This window comes from Calypte anna, chromosome 9, assembly GCF_003957555.1.
Source record: "Calypte anna isolate BGI_N300 chromosome 9, bCalAnn1_v1.p, whole genome shotgun sequence".
Classification (NCBI taxonomy): domain Eukaryota; kingdom Metazoa; phylum Chordata; class Aves; order Apodiformes; family Trochilidae; genus Calypte; species Calypte anna.
The window spans coordinates 25,328,150-25,350,920 of NC_044255.1; the positions used below are offsets into that span (position 1 = coordinate 25,328,150).

At 43.5% G+C, this 22,771-nt stretch overlaps 1 protein-coding gene across 2 annotated transcripts; it reads right to left on the reverse strand.

The window, feature by feature from the left end:
- Positions 1–357: 357 nt before the first annotated feature.
- Positions 358–21,978, reverse strand: TSC22D2 (TSC22 domain family member 2). Of its 2 annotated transcripts, XM_008500195.2 has the most exons (4): positions 19,787–21,978; positions 7,829–7,900; positions 3,450–3,501; positions 358–2,070 (listed from the first exon to the last, which is right to left on the reverse strand). In XM_008500195.2, the coding sequence occupies exons 1-4, from the start codon at positions 21,781–21,783 to the stop codon at positions 1,816–1,818; spliced, it is 2,376 nt and encodes a 791-aa protein (XP_008498417.1). In that variant the 5' UTR covers positions 21,784–21,978; the 3' UTR covers positions 358–1,815. The 2 variants fall into 2 exon arrangements, with proteins under 2 accessions (XP_008498417.1, XP_030311870.1); XM_030456010.1 differs by lacking the exon at positions 7,829–7,900.
- Between the last annotated feature and the right edge of the window lie 793 nt (positions 21,979–22,771).

Genomic DNA, 22,771 nt, shown 5'->3' on the forward strand with positions numbered 1-22,771 from the left:
AGACATACACACAGGTAAGAAATTGCAGAAAACCTTTGCAGGCAACCTGACAAACCACAGCACATGTCTGCTTCTTAACAGCAGAGTCTTCATTTAACACACCAAGCTGCCAAACTGCTTCAACACACCCAAGTGTTATTTACAGGTATCAGTGCAAAACCAAACCAAGAGGGTCAGTGACAGCACCAGAATTATGCTTTTCCTGGAGTAAAATTAAAGCATCTGCTGCAAGAGAAGTAGTTATAAATTTCAGCATTATTTTTTTACTGGCTCAAAGTTACCTTTCTTCACTCTGCTAGGAAAAAAGGTGCTACTGAATGTAATTACACTGTAACAACATCTACAGCCAAAAAAAAATTCAACAAAACTGCAGTTTAATTTCAGAAAAGGTGTTAAAATATATATTTATACATCAATTTGACACACTGTGTTAGTTTACACAAATGATGGTCTCTCTTGAAACTGTATTTATGAAATGTACATTTTTAATTTAAATACTCAGTATACACTGCACTTAATCTGCATGTTGCATTTATTAAATACATTAAAATCTGCAATGTAACAAAACGTTTTCTGCATACGAAATTCAAAAACACCATTTTAATGAACAAAAGATGGCTCACTTCATTTATCTTTTTAAACAACTAGTGTACAGCACACTAGTTCAGCTCCACCAACACCAGCTGTTCTTTCTTGTTTATTTGACATTGTTCACAGACTATTACATATTACAATAAGAGTGCTGGATAAAAACATGAGGTACGAAAGTGGTTCAAAGATTATAGGGTCATGCAGATCATGCTAGACAGCAAAGAAAGTTTGTGAATGAGAAAAACACTAAATAAAAATACATAAAGATGTGCATTATGAAATAAAAATTAAAAAAAAAAACCCAAACAAACAAAAAACCAAAACCTCAATTACACAGCTTTGCTTCTTTTGGTTACAAAGTAGGTTGAACAATTTTCACAGCTTTTTATTCCCACCCAAAAAAAAAACACAACAAAACCCAAACCTATACGAAATGTCAAAAAGCAGAGGAATCATGGCAATTTCTCTCAATTAGAAAGTAGAAACAGAAATGAGCAAAGTTTTCTTCATCAAAATAGCCCATCAATTATTTATTATATCACAATAACTGGTGACTACCTGTACAGATGCACTATGGTTTTCATACTTACACTCTATACAAAATTTACATTCAAGCTGCATCTTTACTACCGTAAATAAATACCAAAGGTAAATTGCCATTAGTGTTAGAAATATGCCAGGATTCTTTTGTTCCATTATTGCCTAAACATTTTATCTATTAAACGCAATCCCATCTATCATTTTACTGATACATACATTTATTTAAAAAAAAATAAAAAAGTTCTGTGACATTGTTCATGTACATTATGAAAATAGCAGCCCTGTAATAAATAAAACAAATGAAACTAATGTAGGCAAATGTTACTTATATTGAAAGAACAGTGGCTCTTCAGATGAATTGTTACTGCTTAGCAGATAGCAAGGCGCAAAGTAATCCACGGGAAATGGAAACCTTGGAGAGCCACCCAAGCCCCTGCAGATCTCACTCCTGCACACCAAGCAGAGGCATCCTGTGCACCAGGAACTCCCTCTCAGACCTCCCTCGGGCACTGGTGGCTTAAGGGACACCACCTGCAGGCCTCAGACACCAGTGAGGGGCAGCTCGTGTAGAATGATTGTCTAATACTGAAAAGGCCAAAGAGACAAGAGAAGCGTGGCTGCTGGCTGGGACAGAGGTGAGGGAGGTGCCAGGGCACAGGCTGCTCGCAGGCTCTCGGGGAAGCTTCACGCCGAGGAGACATTCGGTTGCTGTGGGGGTTGTGCTGGCTGAGGAGGCTGTGCTGTCACTGCTTGTGAAGTGCTACTGGGGTTGGCCTGTTGGCTTGAGAGTTGGGATAACTGATCATTGTTTGAAAGAGATTTTAACAGTGCGTTCTCACGTTCAAGTAAAGAGTTCCTTTCAACTAATTCTTTTATTTGTTCCTTCAGGACTTCCACTTCTTCTCTTACTGCATACATCAAATGGCTTTTCACTAGATCCTGTGGAAAACAAGGTAACAGTTACACCAAGTTGGAGAATGGTTTCATTCCACTCCAGCCCCAGAATTTACTCTATTTTACTGCTTTACTCATCACTGAGGTGATGAGGCTGGAAAAACTACAACAGTTGTCACTAGAAGTATAAGAATAAATTGGCCTTGGAGAGACAATAACATAATCCTTTTATGAAGTACTGATGTAAACACTTTGAAAATATGAAATATGTCTCTTGAATCAGTTTTTTTTTTGCTCTTTTAAAAATATATCAAACATATTCTCAATTAACAGATTTTTACCCCAAACTTAACTAGCTTCTGTTTTCTATCATGCCGGACAGACACCTAAAGGTAAGACTGCTAATCCGGTCACCTCCTGGGTACACAGTCAAGACAAAGATAATAAATTTAGCAAGGTAACAAGGACTGAAATATTACAATAATTATAAATTCTTGGGATGGCAAAATCTGTGTCTTATCTTTGGCAAGTCTGTGTGCCAGTGATTTATGAAAAGACAGAACCCCTTTTTTTGCTGTATAAAAACTCCAAGAAAAAAGGAGAAGTCTTGGGCAAAATTTTATCTAAATTAGCCACTCTGAGGAGAGAGTTGTTAAGTAAAGAAAAAACAAGAGAGCAATTGTTTTTTTTCTTTTAAAGGTGGTGTTATTGTCTCCTTTCCCTGAAATAGATCTTTGTAATTTGCTTAAATCATAAAGCCTGTATTTTTGTAAATTTGTGTGACGTCTATGAGTAGTGGCTGATTTTTCCTCACAATCAAAATATAAAATAATAGCTCGGATCATAACAAGTGCAAAAAGGCCCCTATATCAAACCCTTTGTTTCCAACATTCAGCAGTGAAGTTACATTGGAGACAAGGACCAGAGCTACATTCCAGGTACTGAGACTGAAAGAATCAGCTCTGACCTGGAGGTAGGAGACTGTATCACTCCATGCCAGCCAAGCACTAAGGTCTACAAGAACCAAGAAAAAAAGCCTTCAAATCAGCCAAAGCAAAAATCAAACAGATGTAACTGACGCTGAAAAAAATGCCAAGGATGGCATTGTGACAAGTAAGAAAAAGAAGTGATAAACTTAGCTGAAGCAGGAGATATAAATGTGCTACTTCATCTCAGCACTGCTTTAAGTTCAATCAGCTCATTCACAGAAATTTGTAAAAGAATTCACTTAAGAGCACTTCTGGGCACACAGTAAAAGCAATCATTACTTGGGGTCATCCCATAGTTGATACAGAAAATCTGTTTTTTCAAATTATGGTCTCAGTTTGACCTGACTGGAAGGATTGTTACAGACTCACAACACAGCTGGAAATTTATGAGTAATACTGAACAACTAATCCTATTAGAAATAACTTTTTACTTACCATTGCCTGTTCTATTTTGTTGTCAATGGCAACAACGCTTGCACCAGATGCACTGTAAATACAAGGAGAAAACTTTGTGAGTATCACTGTAACATTCAGTTAAAACTATGCACCCCCTGGTACCCCCAGGACTCCCAGAATGAGCTTCTCTGAGCAGCTAATGGTTCAAGCACTCTGTACACGATCATGGTGGGTTCCTCCCTCCACCCAGTGCAGTCAGAGCTCTTAAGAGACACTGCTCCTTCAGTTTACAATTCCTCAGACTATACTTATGACACCCATAACCATAAAAATGCATTAGAATAAACAGTAAATCAACTGCCTTTGATTCCTTGCCTCATTTTACAGCTTTCTTCACTGGGAAAACAGGGATCCGTGGGATACCCACAAGGCCCTTATCTCTACAGTTTTATTTCTGCTGAACTCCTTTTATAAAGCACTGAAGGAAAAAACCCCCAAACCTCTTATATTTATTCTCTGGTTGTACTTGAAGACTACTTTCCAGTTAAAATGTTTCTGGATCAGCACTGTCTGTACCACTTTGCAATTGAGTGGCAGCAGACAGAACCCAAGCCCTGAGCTCCACCAGTGCTGTGTTCTGATGAGTTCTCACTGGATCAGCATTATCTGTGGCTGGCTGTTCACAGCAAGGGTCAGCCTTGTTCACAGACACGCTGGTGATGAGCAGCCCAACAAAACATCTCAGCCATCACTGTAAGAACGTGTTTGCTGTGTGAATCAAGATGCTGAGCTATGCCTTAAAGTCCTGGCTGACAGCAACCCAGGCCTCGCTATTTTTGGTCAGTTCTCCAGTCACAACACAGGAGCACAAGCCAGTTCCTCACTCCTAACTCTGGAGTCAGGATTTGGGGGGCTGGGGCTGTCCCTGCTCTCTCCAGCCCCAAGGCAGTGGAGGAGCCAGGCTCCCTGCAGGGGCTCTGCCCAGGCAGCTCTGATAACCACTGATAATGCTCCCCGGAGGGGGAAGCTCCTATCAGCAGTCTGCAGCTACGTTTAAAAAAAAAAAAAAGTTAGCACCCGGGAAAAAAGCAAGGTTTGTGGCTGTGCTTGGAAACATGCTGCCCCGAAAATACCCAACAGGCAGGGAAAAACTGCTCAAGGCTTTTCAAAAGGAGTGTCAGCAATGTGCTCAGCAGTATTAACTACATACATGAAACAAGGCTCAACTCCTGAGAAAAGATTAGACTATTTAGAGAAATCCATTTTCCCAAGTCTCACAAGAACTGTCAGTACCCAGCACCAAGCACTTGCAAGTGCAGGGAATCAGCTTTTCAGAGTAACAGCCTCTAGTTCTACACTGAACAGAGCTTGTAATCTAAAACAGAACTGCTAAACACCCATTGCACAAGAAAATTGTTCCAGTGTCTCCCTGTCTTCTGAGACCCTCTAAAGCTGTATTTCATGGAAAACTCCTCACAATACAGAGCATTTGTAACTCATTACAAGTTTAAGTATTCCATTCCATCCTGAATTACTGTGTTTTGATCCATCTGAAACTGCCCACAATGTCTGTGTTCAAGAGTCACTGAAACCTCTGATGATCCCTGTCACAGCCTCTCATGAACACCACCCCAGAGCAGCTCTGAAGAGGTGAAGACAAGAGGGGAAAAATTAGAGTAAACAGCACACTTTTTAGTGGGACCTACTAGTGTTTCAGTATTATCAACCAAATATAATATTGTTTTAAAAGTGTTTGGTAGCCCTGTTAGCACAACACATACCAACCAGTGTACAGCCTTGCTGAAAACAGAGGTGTTTTATAGTGATCAAACAAGTGTTGTTAGTAAAGCATTATATTGCAGTTCAAGACAGCTCAGTGACTACAGACTGTTCCAAAACACAAATCCTACTCCTTTAAATACAAGTTTACCAACAAGGGCTACGTTTTAGGAAAACCCATCTGAAGCTCCCATGTCCCTATTACCATACGAAGGTAATGCAGTCACTATGCCAAGAAGCCATCATTCACCTTCTAAATCCTCTCAGTAACTGTGCCCATGGAAAAGACAAACCCATGAGACTTGTGCCCTTGGCAACACCTATGTGAGCACTGGTAACACCTACGTGTGCTGGTAACAACTAGTATTTCACTAGTATTTAATGGTTTGAATGTTACCAGCAACCTTCCCTGCCATGATGTGTCAGTGAAAAATAAACAGGTGTCTATTTCACTGGAGCAATTTAGCAACCTTTCACTGCCTACTGCAATAGCACGTGGTTAGCTTTGCTGACTTCAGATGGTCCCAAGGGATGGCTGCTCATGGGACAATCTGTATTTGATGGAAGGAAATACTGAAATTGCACAGAAGAGTTTTCTATTATGCTTATGCTAAAGTCTCCTAACTGAAGCCCCCGAGGTTCACCAACTGCTTCTGAAGGAGCTGCAGAATGTAATTTGTCTACTGCCAGCATGCTTACGATCCTTGTGTTCAACAGTGTGGTAACCCCCACATTTTGGGATGGGGAAACAAAGGGATTCTCAGGAAGTTACACATGAGTTTACCATTTTCACAGCAGAGATTTCTCTTTCACAAACCAGAGACAAAAAAAAAAAAGCCCCAAAGCTCTGTACCTGTGCTCCAGCTACTGGTGTCTGACAAAAGATGTCCAAGAGGTGAGGGCACAGCCAGCTTTCCTGGCAGAGCCACACCAGCCCACCCCACTCCTGCCCATGCCCCTTCCAGCCCCTCCTGGGGGTTTCCATTGCAATTTTATTGTTGAAAGCTTTTGGGCTTCAGGCACCCAGTAAAGCAAAACTGCATCATGTGATCTAAAGACAACCCAGTAACTGGGTTATAAATGCAAAATCTGCTAAACCTTGTTGAGGACTCTGGAATCTGAATAGATTAGAAGCTTAGAACTTGCATCAGCCCTGAGGAATTTGCTTCTATATTTTTACAAATACTTGTTTTTACCACAGTGTTCAACAGCAAAGATGCAAGACTATTTTTAAAGGAAGCCACTTACAGTCTTCTACCAGAATTTAATTTTCTTCTATATCCCATGCTTCCAGTACTTGATTCAGACATATATAAGACTCAGATTTGTGAAGCCTCAATCTTTACGATTAAGTACTTGATTTTAGTGGTTTGGATTTTTTTAGTCGGCTTCCTGATCTTAAGAGGCATGAAAACAGAGAAAGAGATGAAGGCTACACCTTATAGTAAACTTTTGGCCTACCTACCCCATTCTTACTCATAGCCCTGAAGTTTATTTCACTTAAATAATGAAACCCCTGGAACCTGAATATTGGCTCTGTCCCATAAATACCAGAAAGTGACATAATTCAGAGCTTAAAGCAAATATGTAAATTTGTACAAGTTTCTGCTAGAAAAGGAAGATGTGCTTTTGAAACTTAGCCTAATGCCACTGCAGCAAAATACAGAGCAGGATGCATTAGCATTACTTTTAACCACCAGTGTTGTAGGGTACACAACTTGTTGCTAAGCAAACTTTGAAGGAGTCAGTTAAGCTTTGCAAGTTGAAAAGCCTCTCAAGTCAAATACAGCAAGTACAATGATGAAATGGTTATCAATACTTCAACAGCTTCTACAGAGCTTGCTAAGCAGAAGTATTGTGACAAGCCAGAGCATCACAGGCATGAAGTCACATAATCACTACGACTTCAACTAATGCTGACAAAAAAACAGCCCCCCTTCAAAACCATCAAAGTGCGTGAAAGAAACAGCTTGCAGCTACTGATGAATTAATTAGTGATGTGCCTCTGAGAGGCCACACCCATAGCAGATGTGACTTTGCTGCACTTCACTGCAGCTTCTCGCCATGAGTTCAGTGCTAACTCAGTGGGTTTACTTCATCCTTGTCTCTTGCCATGGTTCACATTTGTTCCCCATCTAGCTTTACTTAAGCAGAATGAAAGCAAGCCAGAAAGCTTCCTTTCCTGGTTTTGAGAGTGAAAGATTTTAACTTTGCAAAATAGTGTTTAAATATAACATTTTCACAACATCTTTTCAGATACAGGACTCAATAGCCAGAATGTCAGAAAGCTTCCCCTTTTTTTTTCTGGTAAAGGAAGCTGCAATTGTTTCAGTGCAGCTCAGCTAGTAGCTGACTGGCATTAAACTCTTCCAGCTTACACATGTATGATACATGCATAATGAAAGAAAAATGAAGAAAACACATCACATTGTCTATGTTAGACTTGTTTAGCTTTAAGTTTCAGTGCGAATACTTCACTTCTATGACTGCTTTCAGATCTCCAGGCTGCAGCAGCCTCATATGAAGTTCCAAACACAAGCAGCAGTTCTGTGCAAACAAAAATGACGAGAAACTTGCGTAGAGCAAAGCTGTTCATGCATACCCCAGCACGTATGCATTCCATACTGAAGCATTCATACCTATCCCAGAAGGTCTTTGACTCGCGTAACTTGTTGAAATGGAACGCTTGGTAGAATGCAGTTGACGGATTCCTATGAGATCCAAGAATCAAACAGACATATTGAAAATGGGTACATAACAAAAATACTAACTCTCTTACTCAGCCTGCATTACAAAGTAAATTAGATGTCCAAACAGGTTAAATTTATGTCCAAAAGTTTACACACTTCACAGTACCTACAGAACAGTTTAGTGACTGTAGGGCCCTACTGTTTCTATGGGTTTCCATTAAGAACATACTGATCCCAGAAGAATAAGTAATCCTCAAGCCCTATGGATCTTCATGCTATTTCAAATTGCTACTGTAAAAAGACGACTGTAAAGCCACTACTGAAGTATTTCATGTCACCCTGACAATCATGCAAAGGAAAGCTGTATAACACCTAAATTCAAAAGATACCTTTCACACTTCACAAAACATCTCCACAAACAGTACTCAGTGCTTCTGTTCTACTTAGCACCCTACTTTATATTCTAAACGTGAGTTCTCCAAGGGGACTTACAAGTCAGAGCTAAATATGTCACATTCAAGCTATGACAGATGAAGTTACAACTGAAAACCATATCAAGTTAAAATTGAAAAGTGGAATCTAAAATATCAGTAACTTTGTAAGCAGCTGTCAGTCATCCTCAGGCTCTCTTCTTGATGTGCAAAGGCAGCTGCTGTTTGGAGGCCCTTTGCCAGGCACTATTTGGAGCCTCACCCTGGGTCTCACAAGCCTTTGACACAAGCTCCAGCAACCCTGATGAAAATCAGTCTCTGCAACACAAACACTGTGACCAGTGCCACCCCTGAGAGAGCCTGACCCTCATGCAGAGCTCATCAGGCCCCTAGACAGCAACAATATCAAGAGTGAACCTTGGATACCTCATTTCTCCAAAGGCTCACCTGGACACTTACTGCTTACAAGGTACTGAGGATGAAGCACAAAGTCAAAATTCTCTACTGCTATTGGCTTTATCAGAGCATTATACTTAAGTTCAGCAACTCCTTTTATCAACACCACAGTTCATCCTCACAATGGTGCAGCTATGCCAGTCCTAGAGAAGAATGCAACAGCTTGGCTGGAAAATCTCCAGAAAAGCTAGTATTAGTTCATATTCCTTTTAAAGCAAGTTTTACCAAGTTATGTATATTGTAAGTTTACATCAATGTTAAAAGCACAGGTGCCCAACCCTTTCCTAAGTTTGTGGTAAGAATACTTCTTAGAACAACTGTTATCAAGTTATTATTTCCATTTAAGTATAATTACTGCATAGTTGAAATCAGAGAATGAAACAGCAACAAAAATCACAGAAGCAGGATCATAGCAAAACACTACCAGAAGTCACCAGACCCTCATTTGTACATATAAAAAAAAAAGCCACACACAAAACAAAACCCCAAATTCCCTGTAAGTCTGGAATTCAACTTAAAATCTGCTACGGACACTGCTTGATCAAGCTGACAAATCCCATGCTCTGCTGTTGGTACTGCTTATTTTCTTAAGAAGTATTGCACATTAGGTGACAACTAAACATAGGAAAACCAACACAATAGCTAAAGGACATTTGAGTGATACAGGGACTTAACACAGAAAGGAATCAGCATCTGGAGATCAAGAGATCATTCCTTTGTTGAAGGATGAGGCCCAAGCTCTTCTTTCCAATTCAGTTGTTTGTGAGGAATATGCAGAAAGTCTCTTCCTCAGAAAGTGACTGTAAATAGAAAGTCATTTAACTTCCAAGATAAATTTACTTGCAGCGTATAAAAGCCCTGTTTCTATTGATAGGTATAAAAAGTTGTGGCTTATAACCACGTGACATGTATTTCATACAGTCCATTTTTATACTGATACCTTATGTGCTATACATTATTGAACTATTCTTAAGCAAGCATCTGAAAAGGTATGAAAAAGTTTTCCTGAATAAATTCTCACTTGTACCTTTTGTATTACTTTAGACAACCAAGAGAACACTTCCTGCTCCATAGCTATATTCTAGCAAGATATTAGTTGGAGGTAGGAGGATGCTACCTAAACAGGAAAAGCAAATGCACAGAGGTAACATGAATGATGCCTGATGTGAAGGTCTGAGCAAATATGACTGAGTTTCAGACTGTTGAGACATCTATTTTTAACCACATCAAACAGCAAAAGGTTAGGGCATTACTGAAAACTCTTTTCAGTTTGCAGAAACAATGGATAAAATGGCTTACAGAAGCAGAACAACTCAGCCTGCTGTGGTTAATGACACCAGCATCCTTCTGACACTGCCTGAACTGAAGGCAGGGACAGCCTGGACCAGGGGAGCAGATTCCTCACACCCCCACTCTGGGAGACAGACGGGTGCAAGAGGTCAAGACTCAGCCCAGTTGCTGGCAGGGTGACAAACTGGAGCCCATGGCCAGCCAGAAAGGGGCTGTCCCTCACCCTGACCCAGAGAACCAGAGCCCACCTCCTCGTCCCCAGGAGGGACACCAGGTACTTCTCCTCTGCCTCTGGAGGGACAGAACAGGGATTGACAAGGACAGAGAGGCCCCATTCCACCCCAGAGGCTATGACAGTCAACTAGACAAGCACATTCCAACCTTCAAACTGAATCTTGATTGGCAAAAAATGCCTCTGTCTCTAAAAAAGTCCTGCAACACCTACCTTATTTATTTCCTTTAAAAGCTCAAAACCATCAACCTTTACAACATTCCCATGTCACTGTTACTAACAACAATTTTCATGCAACAGAAATCTGATCCAAATTTAAAGGATGAGAATTTGTTCAGTTCTCTGAATACCTGAAACTTCCAAGTTGTGCCTTGGAAAGGCACATCCAAAGTCTCATCTCACAGCTGAAAGAGTCTCCTCCCACTGCCATACAAACTTTATTCTAGAGAGCTCTGCTTTGCCAGAAACCATGCCCATGGAAGCTGGCAACTTTTCAAGTATACAGATAAATGCCTTTTAGTTTAAATAATGACATTGGCTTTGGAAGTGCTGGGTATCAGCTCAGTATATAGAGGCTGCTGAACAGAAGCCATTACCTTTGAAGGAGGAGCAGTAACATTGCTCTTCACAACACAGCTAGCTTTCAAACCACTTCCCAGCTTCAGCAGCTAAGGGTAAGAAGAGGAGGAACACATGAAGAATATCACACTTCTTTTTCCCCAGGGTGGCAAAATAAAAAATTCACACGAGAGCACCTCAGACAGTTCTCTCTCAATATCACCATTCTTTTCATTCACTTTGAGGACAGGAATGATCCAGAAGATTAAAAAGGCCTCAGTATCTGTCTCTGAAGAACATAAATTCACAAGTCAGATAACCCGTGCTCAATACCTCAGAGAAAAAACAAAGCAAAGCAGAATCACCTGTTTAACATCACCTAGACAGCAGCAAGCCAACACAGATGGCCTTTGCAGAAGCTTACATGTGACAAAGACTCCATCTGAGAAAAATCAACAGACCTCATATAGAAATGACACAGAAGATGTGACCACTTTATAAAAATCAGTGGAGCTTTCAATGCCACTCAGCATGACATTCCTTTAAGTAAGAAGATGGGTCCATCATTGGTAAGTACTGTGTATACATGGCTCTCCAGTGGTTCTGTGGAAGGATGCAAACAGAGCTCTCCAGAGGCCTCTTCTGAGCATGTTACAGGATACCTCATCCATGACTTGGACAGTGGAGTACAGGCTATCTTTATACCTGCAGATGATCTGCAAACACTCTGAACAGCAAGAATAGAATAGAATTCAGGAAGATCTTGCCCAATTGAAGCCATGGTCTGAAATGAAAAGGATGCACTTCAAGAAGGATAAACATGAAGTACTATGCTCTGTATGTTTTTTTTAGCAATAAGCAGCTACATAAGTACGAAAGATGGAGCAAGTAACTGACTAGTTTCTCTTCTGTGGAATTGCAAAGAGAAGTTTTAAAAGACTTTGCAAAGGTGTCAGACTTCCAATACTCCTCTAGCACAGGATGTACACATGCTAACTGAAGTCGTGCTTTTTTCAGCCTGTGTCCTGAACTGTGATTTTACAGCCAGTTTTGGATACCAGCTCTGCAGAAGGATATAAGCCCAACAAAGTCCAGGTAAGACAGCTAGGAGATGTCACACTCCTGTTTTACTTTTTTGTTTGGTTGCTTTGGTTTTTTTTCAGTAACAGGTACAGCTTCACATAGCTTAAAGTATATGAAGAGGAGAAAACTTGTCATACCTGGTAGGTATAAGCAAGCACAAACACTATGGGGTTTAATTGCAGCAAAATAAGTTTAAACTACACATCAGAACCGTTCTCCTCAAACAGCAAGGAACAGAAGACTTCTTACAGAAGTGGTGGGATTCCCATACATGCCATCAAGATGAAGCACTTATTGTTTCAAACGATTTCAGGCCCTTACATCTCCAGACCAGCACACAGGTTTGTCAAAGATACTAGTATGTTACTTTTTAGACCTACAGTTTTTGTGCAGTGCCAAAACTGAACTGACCACTCTGAGAAAAAAGGTCAATCATAAATAGCCTAAAGATGAAGTCAGCAAATAAAAGTATTTAGCCTTCATGCAACATCAGAGTTATTCAACAATCAAGAGACTTGATGGTAAGCACAGTCTGATCTTACTGAAGAGGACTAATAGCATTTATGAATATTTTAACTATGGTGATCAATGAGGAATCAAGGCACAGAAATAAATAAAACAGAAAGGTAGAGCCATCACCCACCTAATTTGATGTGCGCTAAAAGACAACAAAATCATCCCTCTTTACTTTCTAATGTTCATAAAAGTTGATTATTATTATTATTATTATTATCCAGAAACATTTCTGGTTAGCTGTCAGTTACACATCTTCCTGAAGGCCACCTTTAACCAGGTTACTCCTGTGACCTGCAACAAAGGCTTATTACAGCAGGTCTCCAAATTAAAACACTGAGCAGCTAAACCAAGGGGTTTTGCAATCACTTGATCATAGCTCATCAGGAAACTCCCAGTAAAGTTTACAGCATTTTGAGATAATTTTTGCACTAGTAACAGAATTACTTCTTTGTCCTTCTTCTTTTAAAAGAAATTTTGCTATTTTATTTATATTGCCTTCTATTTAAAGCACCTGCAACTCCATCTCCAGAACAGTAACTACAGTACAAAGCTTTGCAGGAGAGAAGTGACAAGGACTAAAAATGGGGAAGTCAATGTGAGATTAAGAAAAGTAATCAAGATTAAAAGCTTTAAGTTTTGTGTGTAATTACATATTCTGTTGGTTTTCTTAAAAAAAATAGTAGAGCCAAGACCACGTATGTCAGTACACTATACAGCATATTATAAATATATGTCTGCCTTTCCACACAATTTACAACTTCTTCACTAACTCTTCAAGTCTCATGCAAGCCTGCACTCAGCTTAAATTCTTACTAAAGCACTTTAAGTATGAGGGCTTTACCCCTGGCTCAGCACTGGTGAGACCACACCTGGAGTGCTGGGTCCAGTGCTGGCACCTCAAGAGAGACCTGGACAGACTGGAGAGAGCCCAAAGGGCCAGGGCCACAATGATGATGAAGGGACAAGAAAACATCTCCTCCTGTGAGGAAAGGCTGAGAGAGCTGAGCTGGGGCTGCTCAGCCTGCAAATAAGAAGCCTCAGGAGGATCATATTATAAATACTTGCAGGGAGGACATCAAGAAGATGGAGCCAGGTTCTTCCCAGTGATGCCCAGTGACAGGACCAGAGGCAATGGGCACAAATTCACACACTGGAGGTTCCCTTTCCTGATTGTTCCATCAGGAAACAATTCTCATTGTGAGGGTGACTGAAGACTGGCACAGGTTGCCCAGGGAGGAGGTGGAGTCTCTGTCCTTGTTGGAGGTATTTAGAAGCCACCTGGACATGGTCCTAGGTAACCAGGTGAGTGACCCTGCCTGAGCAGGGGTGTTGGACCAGATGGGACCCCTGAGGACCCTGCCAAGCTCACCCAGTCTGTCATTCTGTGGCTGGTTTCTGCTCTTGACACAGATCTCTATTTCAGTTTGTAACCTTTAATGAGTACCAGAAACCATGCCAGTTGTCACTGTGATTGACAGCTGACACCTCTCTATGGTGCTAAATAGTATTTCTACCTTCACTCCCCCCTGTTAAATGCATTCAAGCAAGCTGTCATGATACAAATGCATTACTCCCAGCTCCAAAGAGAGAACAGATATATGCAAAAAACCTCTTGGGATAATTTTATTTTGCATGACAAAAAAATTATGACAAGCACCTAGCTGTCCTTCATGAGGCTCAGTAACCCACCTGCTCTGTATGACCAAAAATAGATTATCCCATAATGCAAAGAATTTACTAGCACTCAACAAACATTTGTATTCATAAAGCATTAAGCTTAAAGACAGGAATTTTCAAGAAGGAAGATATAACCTTACACTGCACTTCAAGTGACCTTTTATGTCTGGAGAAGCTTCTCAGAAGACAGTAGCTTTAGCAGTTACTATTAATACTTCTATCTTTGCACTTTGTCACATATAGGAATAAAAGCAAACACCTGTGGCTGACAATCTAGATTTATCTACCAGAATTAAACCAGTTGTACTCTAGCAGGAGGGGCCACACCAGTTTCTTATGGAATCTTTGCTGACACACAGAAAGCACAAGCAAGGCTGGCATTCTTCAGGAGCTGGAGAAGCTGTTCATCACCAGCGTTAAAACTGAAAACTTTATATATATCCTCAAAGTGCAACAGGCTGATATCCAACTATCCAGTACAGTAACAGTGAACAACTCCTTATTACTACAGTGTCACTTGAAGTCACAGATTATCAGGACCACAAAAATACTCACAGCCTGGGATAAATTTCAGCTCCTCAGTAGTTTCATAGCAGTTTGGTAGTCATGCCTGCTCAAAAAAACCCCTAAGCACTTGAATATTCATCTTTCAAGAGCCTTAAAAAAAGCTCTCATGAAACATACGCTGTTATTTCCATCACACAAGACAGCATTCAGAAGTGAGCTGACTCAGGAACACTTGCACTCTTCTATAGGGAAGCATAAAAAAAATTAACCCACAGCAGCCGAGCTGAACACTGAGGAACACGAGCTACGGAGAACTGTTTGACAGAGCTGATACACTACAGCCTTTAAAATCAATGGAACTGTTTCACTTTGTGAATTTGTTTCAAGTATTTCCCTCCTTTCCTCTTTTTAATAACTATCTCACCTGAAAATCAGCTCATTAATTTTAAGAATGTACTAACTCATCCTTAACAAAGGCATTTGAATGTTTAAACTGAGAAATGGTGGTGCAAATGAGTTTTTCTGTTAAGATATATTGTAACACTCAAAAACTGAAGGCATGGCATAGAAACTGATGTGGTAACTGGAGTTACCTTATATAATTTTTTATCATAGAAAGTCAAGCAAGAAGTGACTGCAACTTCACTGGAGTTTTGTTTGCATTAACTATCATTTGGTATCACCAGCTATAATGTTCACCTCAGAAGTACTATCCCATGTTTTTCAAATGCTATAGTTCTGGCAGTGGAACTGAAGGCACTCAGGATTCTGGAGCATGATAATCCATGTTTCATTCTCACCTGCTTCTACAAACACTCTTAAACAGAATCCTTCAGGAAGCAGAAAATGTTAGTCTGCAGCTGCAGGGAGCTCAAATCTACAGTAAGTTGACAAGCAAGGCAGAGTATGCAATTATAATGCCTTCAAGTACTGCCTACTGGTACCTATGTGCAGAACACCATTTTCCTTTAGGAAATAAAGCATTGTAAATAAAAACTTAAAAAAATAGGCATCTAGGACAATACATAAGGAAACACTTAAAGGTTACATTAATGTCCATGCCTAGTTTTGTCCTTTTATTGTGAACATGGGTCTAAGGGCTCAGTTTTATCACAGTGAGTATACTATATAAATATATGATTTAGCTGAGCAGAGATATATGCTGTGAAGAAGTCTGCACAATCAGGTTTTCAGCAGCTCAGCTGCTGTAGCTGACAGTTCACAATTGCTGCCATTCATTAGCGTTCCTGGAATACAGCCTGCACAGTTCAGGCTGGTCAGCTATCTCTGGAAAATGATCTATACTCTGCTCCTTTTCCAACATGCCTAGTAATGTTTTGCCCCAAAAGTCGTGCCAAACATGTAGGAGGTTTGAACAAGCTTTCTCAGTCAAATTCTTTTAACAGAGGCAACATATTTCTTTTCCCCCAAGAGCCAAAATAAAGTTATTAAGTCAGCTGGAATATTATGCTTGTCAACTACAAATCTGTGTATACATGGGCATAAAGGTGAGTGGGGAAACTTCCATGGATCAATCCCAAAATCTTCTCAGGTACCCTCATCCTCAACAATGAGTACTGCTGCTAAAGGTCAGCAAACTAAGACCCAGGGCAAGATCCAGATCTACTTGTGTTTTTATGCTATTCGTCAGACCCCAAATGTGAAGCAAACTCCAATATTCAAATCTGCCTCCCTAAGAGCACAATTTCTTCCCTCCTTGAATACTGTTGCAGTTTATTCCACTTGTAGCCACATTAGAGAGGAAAAGAAAATAAAACTATGTTACCCTTTAAATCTTTAACTTCCAGGGAACATATTTCTCTTTTAAGAGCTCAGTAATTTGGACACATCAACTAAAACAACAGACATCTGTGCTTTTTAAAGGAAGGTGTGACATGCCAAAGGGTTTCGATTTTTTTTTTTTTTTTTTTTTTTTTTCTTCTTTGGAATCACACACTTGGGGGGAAGGACAAAGGGCAGGTAAGATTTCTTTATCAATTGATTCTTCACTATTCATCAGGTCAATGCAAGAAGCCACAGTTTTGCTTTAACCACTGTAAAAGTACTGGACTATCAGAACAGGAAATTAAAGGTTTTCAAACAACGTCTTGCAAAAAGGTCAGTTCTACATCTATATAGTTCTTTAGCATTTAGCTATGTGTCAGGTTATATACTTCACACCCCCACTTTTAACTATCTTGGATTTAGTTTCATTCAAAATAGCAGACCATAAGACAGGAATAACACAAAGAGCTTTATCAGAAAGATGGGAACTGACCGGCTATTTGTATCAGACCTCTGCCTTGCACTGTATTTCTCACATTGTTTTTAAATAATTCCCATGCTAGACTATATTTTACCTTTAAAAGCAGTTCCTCTTCATGTTCAGAATGGTGAATTACTTGCTAGATAAATCCAGGATATTCCGAGCTATACATATTCCTTGATGAATCAGTGTTTTAGAAGATGACCATAGCAGAATAATCTACACAAGTTTCTCAAACTTCAAGTATATACAAATGTTTAAATATAATTAAAGGTGTCAGAGAAGTGCAGATACCTGCTTCACAGATACCCCCCCTTCATGCATATGTTCCCAAAGATTTCTAGCTCTTAGGATCACAAAGTAAGCTCTCTAAACAAAACTAAGCATAAACTTCAGGAACCTGCAGGCAGCCTGGAACAGTGACTCATGATGTGTCTTGCAACTCCCCTTGTGCCCTATTAGTTTTATCTGAGTGTCAAGCCTCAGCCTACTAATGACACCTGAAGGTCTTCATTAACTATTTCACCACTGATTTCAGTAGATAACACAGCTGGGCACAAGCCCATGGGAGTAGTGGTACAATTTATGTCTGGGAAGAGGAAAAAAGCAAGAATAGAAAAGCAGACACATAGGTGAAGGTTATATTGTAAAGCCTTCTCATGGAATACAGCTAATTATAAAAAGTGGTAAAACATCCTTAACAGGCTGCTAAGTTTTTATTTTCTCCTTTCTCTGTCTAAAACCACTGGTAGTCAGAACACTGTTTGAGGGGGGTAAAGAATCATAGGTCTACCAGCACTCTATCTCCTGGTCTGTCCGAGGTCTGGGCCTATTTAAAGTCAACTTTTATTGTGTGCTGGTACCACTGCTAAAGAAAGCTGCCCCAAGCTGGGAGAGACTCTAATGAGATGCAGTTCCTTGCTCACTGTACCACTTGAGCACAGACAAGGTTTTATCACCCTGTGCAGAGGCGGGCAGCCCAGCAGTACGTGCTCCTTTCCAGATAACCAGGAACTAACTTCCCTCCTGACCCTGGTACAGAGGCACATCAGAACGAGTGCTCTGCACTGAGACTACTGCCATTTCTTACTCCTGGTTCTCATAGCCAAGTTTCTCAACAGGTTTCTTTAGAAACAAAGTGTCTGAAACAATGCTGCCAAGTTCAAAGACAAAAGCACAGAAATAACTTAAAAATCACTGTTCAGGATTGGGGTACCAAAAAGTGTCCCACTAGTGTGCAGCACAACAGTAGCAGCCTACAGTTTTGAGGAAGTAGGGTAAGTTTTTCCTTATCATTATAGAAAGTGATTTATTTGTCACAGATAATCACGTCTTGTACTACAATTTATATAAAGTATTAGAAGCTATGCAAACTACATTCCTTTCTGGCTCCTTAATCATCGGAACTATTAAACACAAGACAAATCATCTTCTGATAACATACTGAGCTATGAACCAAACACTGCCAGCTTGAAATCTAACCTTATTTGCACAAAGAAGAGTTTGTCGGCTGGGTCAGCAATCCTCTTAAGGTAGGCACAACAGCTAGAAAATTTTAACTGTTTAAGTTGTTCTTTAAGCAATGTCCATCAGAACTAGCACAACCCTGCAACACAGCTGCTGCCTGCACAAAGGCATCAGCAGTTACTACCTCAAACACAGCACTAGCCAAAGCTCTTGAGCACAAGGCAGCATTACTGCAGATTTACCTCCACAAACACTATTTTTTTCTGGGAGATACCTTCTCCATCCACTGCACCCTAACCCCACACACGAGGCTGCTTTGCTTCAAGGTGCTCTCAGCAACAGTGACAGACTCCTTGAGTCTGGTGTTCTCCAAGGCTTAAAGGGTAATCCAGCACAGCAGATCTCCTCATAGCAGTGTTATTACTTTAAAAAATACAAATATGTATAACCCACATGTATTTCATTCCTCGAAACTGCAGTAATACCAACAGTAAACATTAACGACATTAACTCAGTGCCAATTAACAACACTGCTTTCCCTGAAAGCCTGCTCTTGAAGTCAATTAAGAGCAGTTAGCCATCAGGCTACCCTTCAGAGTACTTTGACAAGTCACATACTCACTTCCTCTCCCTGGCCCTTTGAGTCTGCAGACCACACACCTCTGTTACAACTAATAGCTCCAAACTACTTTCCTACAAGGAAAACTTATCACAAGATTGTACTTTCCACTGTGTCCACACCTTTGCCCAAGTAGTGTCCTTTTCATACATCACAAAGGACCATTATCTGTAGAGCTTCCACTGTGTAAGGACACACAAATTCATATCCAGATGCAGGTACTCTCCTTACTAAACAATACTATAATGTGCAAATTCAACAGCAGGATAAAAAGGAAGAATCTGCGCTATAAACCCTTGAAGTCTTCCAAGATATCTCACCCAATGGCCCTGAGACAGCACCACTTCTATTTTTAACAACACAGTGTGGTGTGTTGATAAACCCCTTTTAACCTGGCTGTCATCCGAGTGTTTTATGATGCATTCACGGGAAAGGAGAAAAAAATTTCCTTGCATACTGAGCAACTAAGCACGAAAGTAGTTTTTCCCTCTTTGATTTGGAGGAGGTCTTACTGCTTGTGCATTAAGCAGCTCTCAGGCAACTTTCTGCCCTGTTCTGTGAAAAAAGTAAACACTTGTAGGCTGGGAAGCACACATACAGCTCAATACTTGCCTGAACACTTTGCTATACTTTATAGTCTTTCAAAAAAACAAAACCAAAACCCCAACAGAAAAGGGGCAGCCCAGGTAAATTTCAGTACAAGTTTCTGAAAATATGGACTTAGAAAAAACAATTGATAATAACTCTAAAGTTGTTTTTTCTGCCTTAAGAAAAGGTATTTTTATGGCGTTAGAAAAATTCATACCTGTCTTCATCACCATCAACAGGAATAGATATGCCAAACACAGAGCTGGCAAAACTGTTCATAGGAGTACTTGCAGGTAACTGGAGAGGATTTGCTAGAGTGTCTGGAATGGGAGGCTTCACAAGAGGTTTATTTTCAGCTATAAGAGAAAGTGGTGGCTGAGGTAGGGGTTCCGATTTTCTTCTAGTATCATCAATCTGGCCTACTAAGGATTGAGCTTGAGTCTGAAACTGTCCGAGGTTTGGCTGTGTCAGACCAGCAGGTACACTGGGTGTGCCTGGCATCAGCGAGTGTCCCACGTGCTGTGGCTGGACAACACCGGAGCTCCTGCTGGCAGAGGTGTGGCTGCTCAGCTGTGACTGCGCTGGTGTAACAGGGACATTTGGCATAGTAACAGAAGTGGTGGTAGAGGCAGTAGGCACGCTGGTACCGGGCACGGCTGCAGGCACGTTCTGAACCCCGGAGACCACGGCGTGGGGAGCACCAGGCATTCCGGACACTTGACTGCTTCCACCCATTGGATGCTGAGTCACAGATTTCTGTTGCACAACCCCTGTCTGCCCCATGCCTTGCTGCACCACCCCTCCGGGCTGCGGGACGGTGCTCTGACCAGCTTGTGTCTGCCCACCCTGCACTAATCCTGATCCCTGTCCGACCGCTTCGCCGGGCTGCGCCGACACCCCCATGGCTGGCACTCCCACAGGTGAGGGATTCTGGCTGGTCACCTGCCCCACAGGAAGGCTGGAAGCCACAGTACTTGGAACAGAGCCCGCAGTAGCCTGCTGAATAGTTCCTTGAGACTGCATAATTGTCATGTGCTGCATGTATTCAGTCTGACCAGAAGGCTGCGTCGGCAGTAGATGCACCGGTGGGATCTGGGACTGAGAATAAGCAAATTGTTGAGGCTGAGTCACTGGTACGTTTGCCTGCTGCACCTGCTGCTGTGCCACAGGAATGCTCGGCTGCCCCACTGCTGCACTGGGAGGTGCCATGGCTTTCCCGTTGGGTCCAGGCTGTGCAACACCCTGCGTACTGGCTGGAGGCTGAGGCTGCTGTGGCACCATCATCTGCTGGTTCGCTACTGGAGCCCCAGAGAACATCGGCTGAGCAGTACTCTGAGGCATGGCCCCACCTATGGGCTGCTGCGGCTGCTGTTGTTGCCCAATGACAAAATTAGGTTGCTGTAGAGAGGACTGGTTCATTTTCTCTGTCTGGAGCAGCTGTGACACAGCAGACAGGGAACTGTCAGCTATAGAATCAGGGCCATGGGCCGACACCGGCACAGCCGAAACCACGATGGAACCTCCCGTGGCACCAAGGCCGCTGTCCCTGTCCTGAGCAGCCTGCTCAAAGGTGCTGCTGTGCCGAATGCAATCTCCAGTCCTGCTCAGGACAGCACCACCACCGTCTGAGTCCCGGTCATAATACTCCATACACGTCCATCGTCCTCGCCTGTAGGGCTCCCCTGTGCCATGGTCCAGCTTGATCACCCTGAAGCGCGAGCTGCAGGCAGCGGCCACGGTTTGAGACATGGTCCCAGGAGGGGCAGATGCAGGAGGCCCCGTGGAGGGCACGGCAGGTGGAGCAGTGCTGCCTCCTGCCATGGCAGCGCCCGAGGCAGCAGCTGGCAGGGGCAGGGCAGAGCTCTTGGGCACAGCCCCCCCGTTGGGGGCTACAGCTGGCGGAGCTGCAGCCGCCCCTCCCGCAGCCACAGCCAGATGCCCGTCCAGAAGGGGGTTGGGAGAGACGCTGCCAGGAGTTTCGGCCTCACCCACGTTGTTGAGAGTCTCTTCTGAGGAGCTCCGCTCGCAAACATCCTCGGGGCCGTAGTCGGTGGCTCGGGACACATCAAAGATTTCCGAAGAGACGTCCTCGGTCCGGGACTCATCTGGGTCGTCTAAGCTCTCGGTGTCCTCGGTGATGCTGCTGGCCACCTGCGCCGTGGTCACGCTGGTGATCTGGAAGCAGCTCTTCTTCTTGGCCGGCATCTTGGACATGTTTCCTCCGCGGGGAGGGGTCGGGCCAGCCGGGGCGAAGCGAGAGCGGTGCCGGGGCGGGCTGTCACGGCGTGCCGGCCGGGCCCCCGGCGCTACCGCACATTCTCCGGCTGCTTCCTGCGGCGGGCGAGCGGCGGGGCTCCTCCTCTTCCTCCCCGTCCGCAGCCCTCCTCCCGCCGCCGGGACGCGGGCCTCCCCCTCCTCGCCGCAGCCCCCGCTCCGAGCGCGGCGGGGCCGGCCGAGCGCTCCGCGGCTTCCTGCCGGGCCCCGGGCGGGCCCGCGGCCCGCCCCGCTCGAGGGGCCCCGCGGCGGCCGGGCGAGGCCCAGGCGGCCCCGTCTCCCCCCCGCTCCCGCCCGCCTTGTCTCCGCGCTCTACCTGGAGACCAGCGCCAGGCGCATCCTGCTCGGAACCAGCCCGCGGGCGAGCCCGGCGGGCAACCCCCCCCGTCCCCGGGGCGAAGGGCCGGCGCGGCAGCGAGGAGGAGGAGGCGGCGGCGGCGTTTCAGGAGGCGATAGCGGCGGCGCTGGGGCCCTGGGGCGGGCGGCTGTCGCCGCTGCGCTGCGCCGGCCCCGGAGCGCGGCCCGAACGCGGTCCCCTCGCCCAAGATGGGGCTCAAGTTCTGCCGCGCGGCACCCTGGGAAGGGCACGGGACACGCCCCCCGACGCCGCCACGCGCTGACGTCACGGCCCGGCTGCGCTAGGTGGGGGTGGGGCAGCGGGGGAGCGGCGCGCGCGGCGTCCGTTTGGAATGTGCCACCGCCCGGCACCGCCCCCATCGCGCTCCCCCCACCACACCCCCGGATTGGTCCCGCCCGGCCGCGCGCGTGCCGTCGGGGCTCGCGGGCGTCTCCTCAGGAGGGCGGGAGGTGTGAGGGGAGATGTGAGGGGAGATGTGAGGGGAGATGTGAGGGGCAGTGTGAGGGGCGGTGTGAGGGGAGATGTGAGGGGCAGTGTGAGGGGAGATGTGAGGGGAGATGTGAGGGGAGA

What these genes read in the sequence shown, in the direction of transcription:
- TSC22D2 (XM_008500195.2), bottom strand. Translation starts at nt 21,783, where the DNA reads ATGTCCAAGATGCCGGCCAAGAAGAAGAGCTGCTTCCAGATCACCAGC. An exon ending in TCAAAGACCTTCTGGGATAG is followed by an intron (nt 3,502 to 7,828) that starts GTATGAATGCTT and finishes TTGTATTTACAG; the next exon opens with TGCATCTGGTGCAAGCGTTG. An exon ending in ACAAAATAGAACAGGCAATG is followed by an intron (nt 2,071 to 3,449) that starts GTAAGTAAAAAG and finishes TGTTTTCCACAG; the next exon opens with GATCTAGTGAAAAGCCATTT.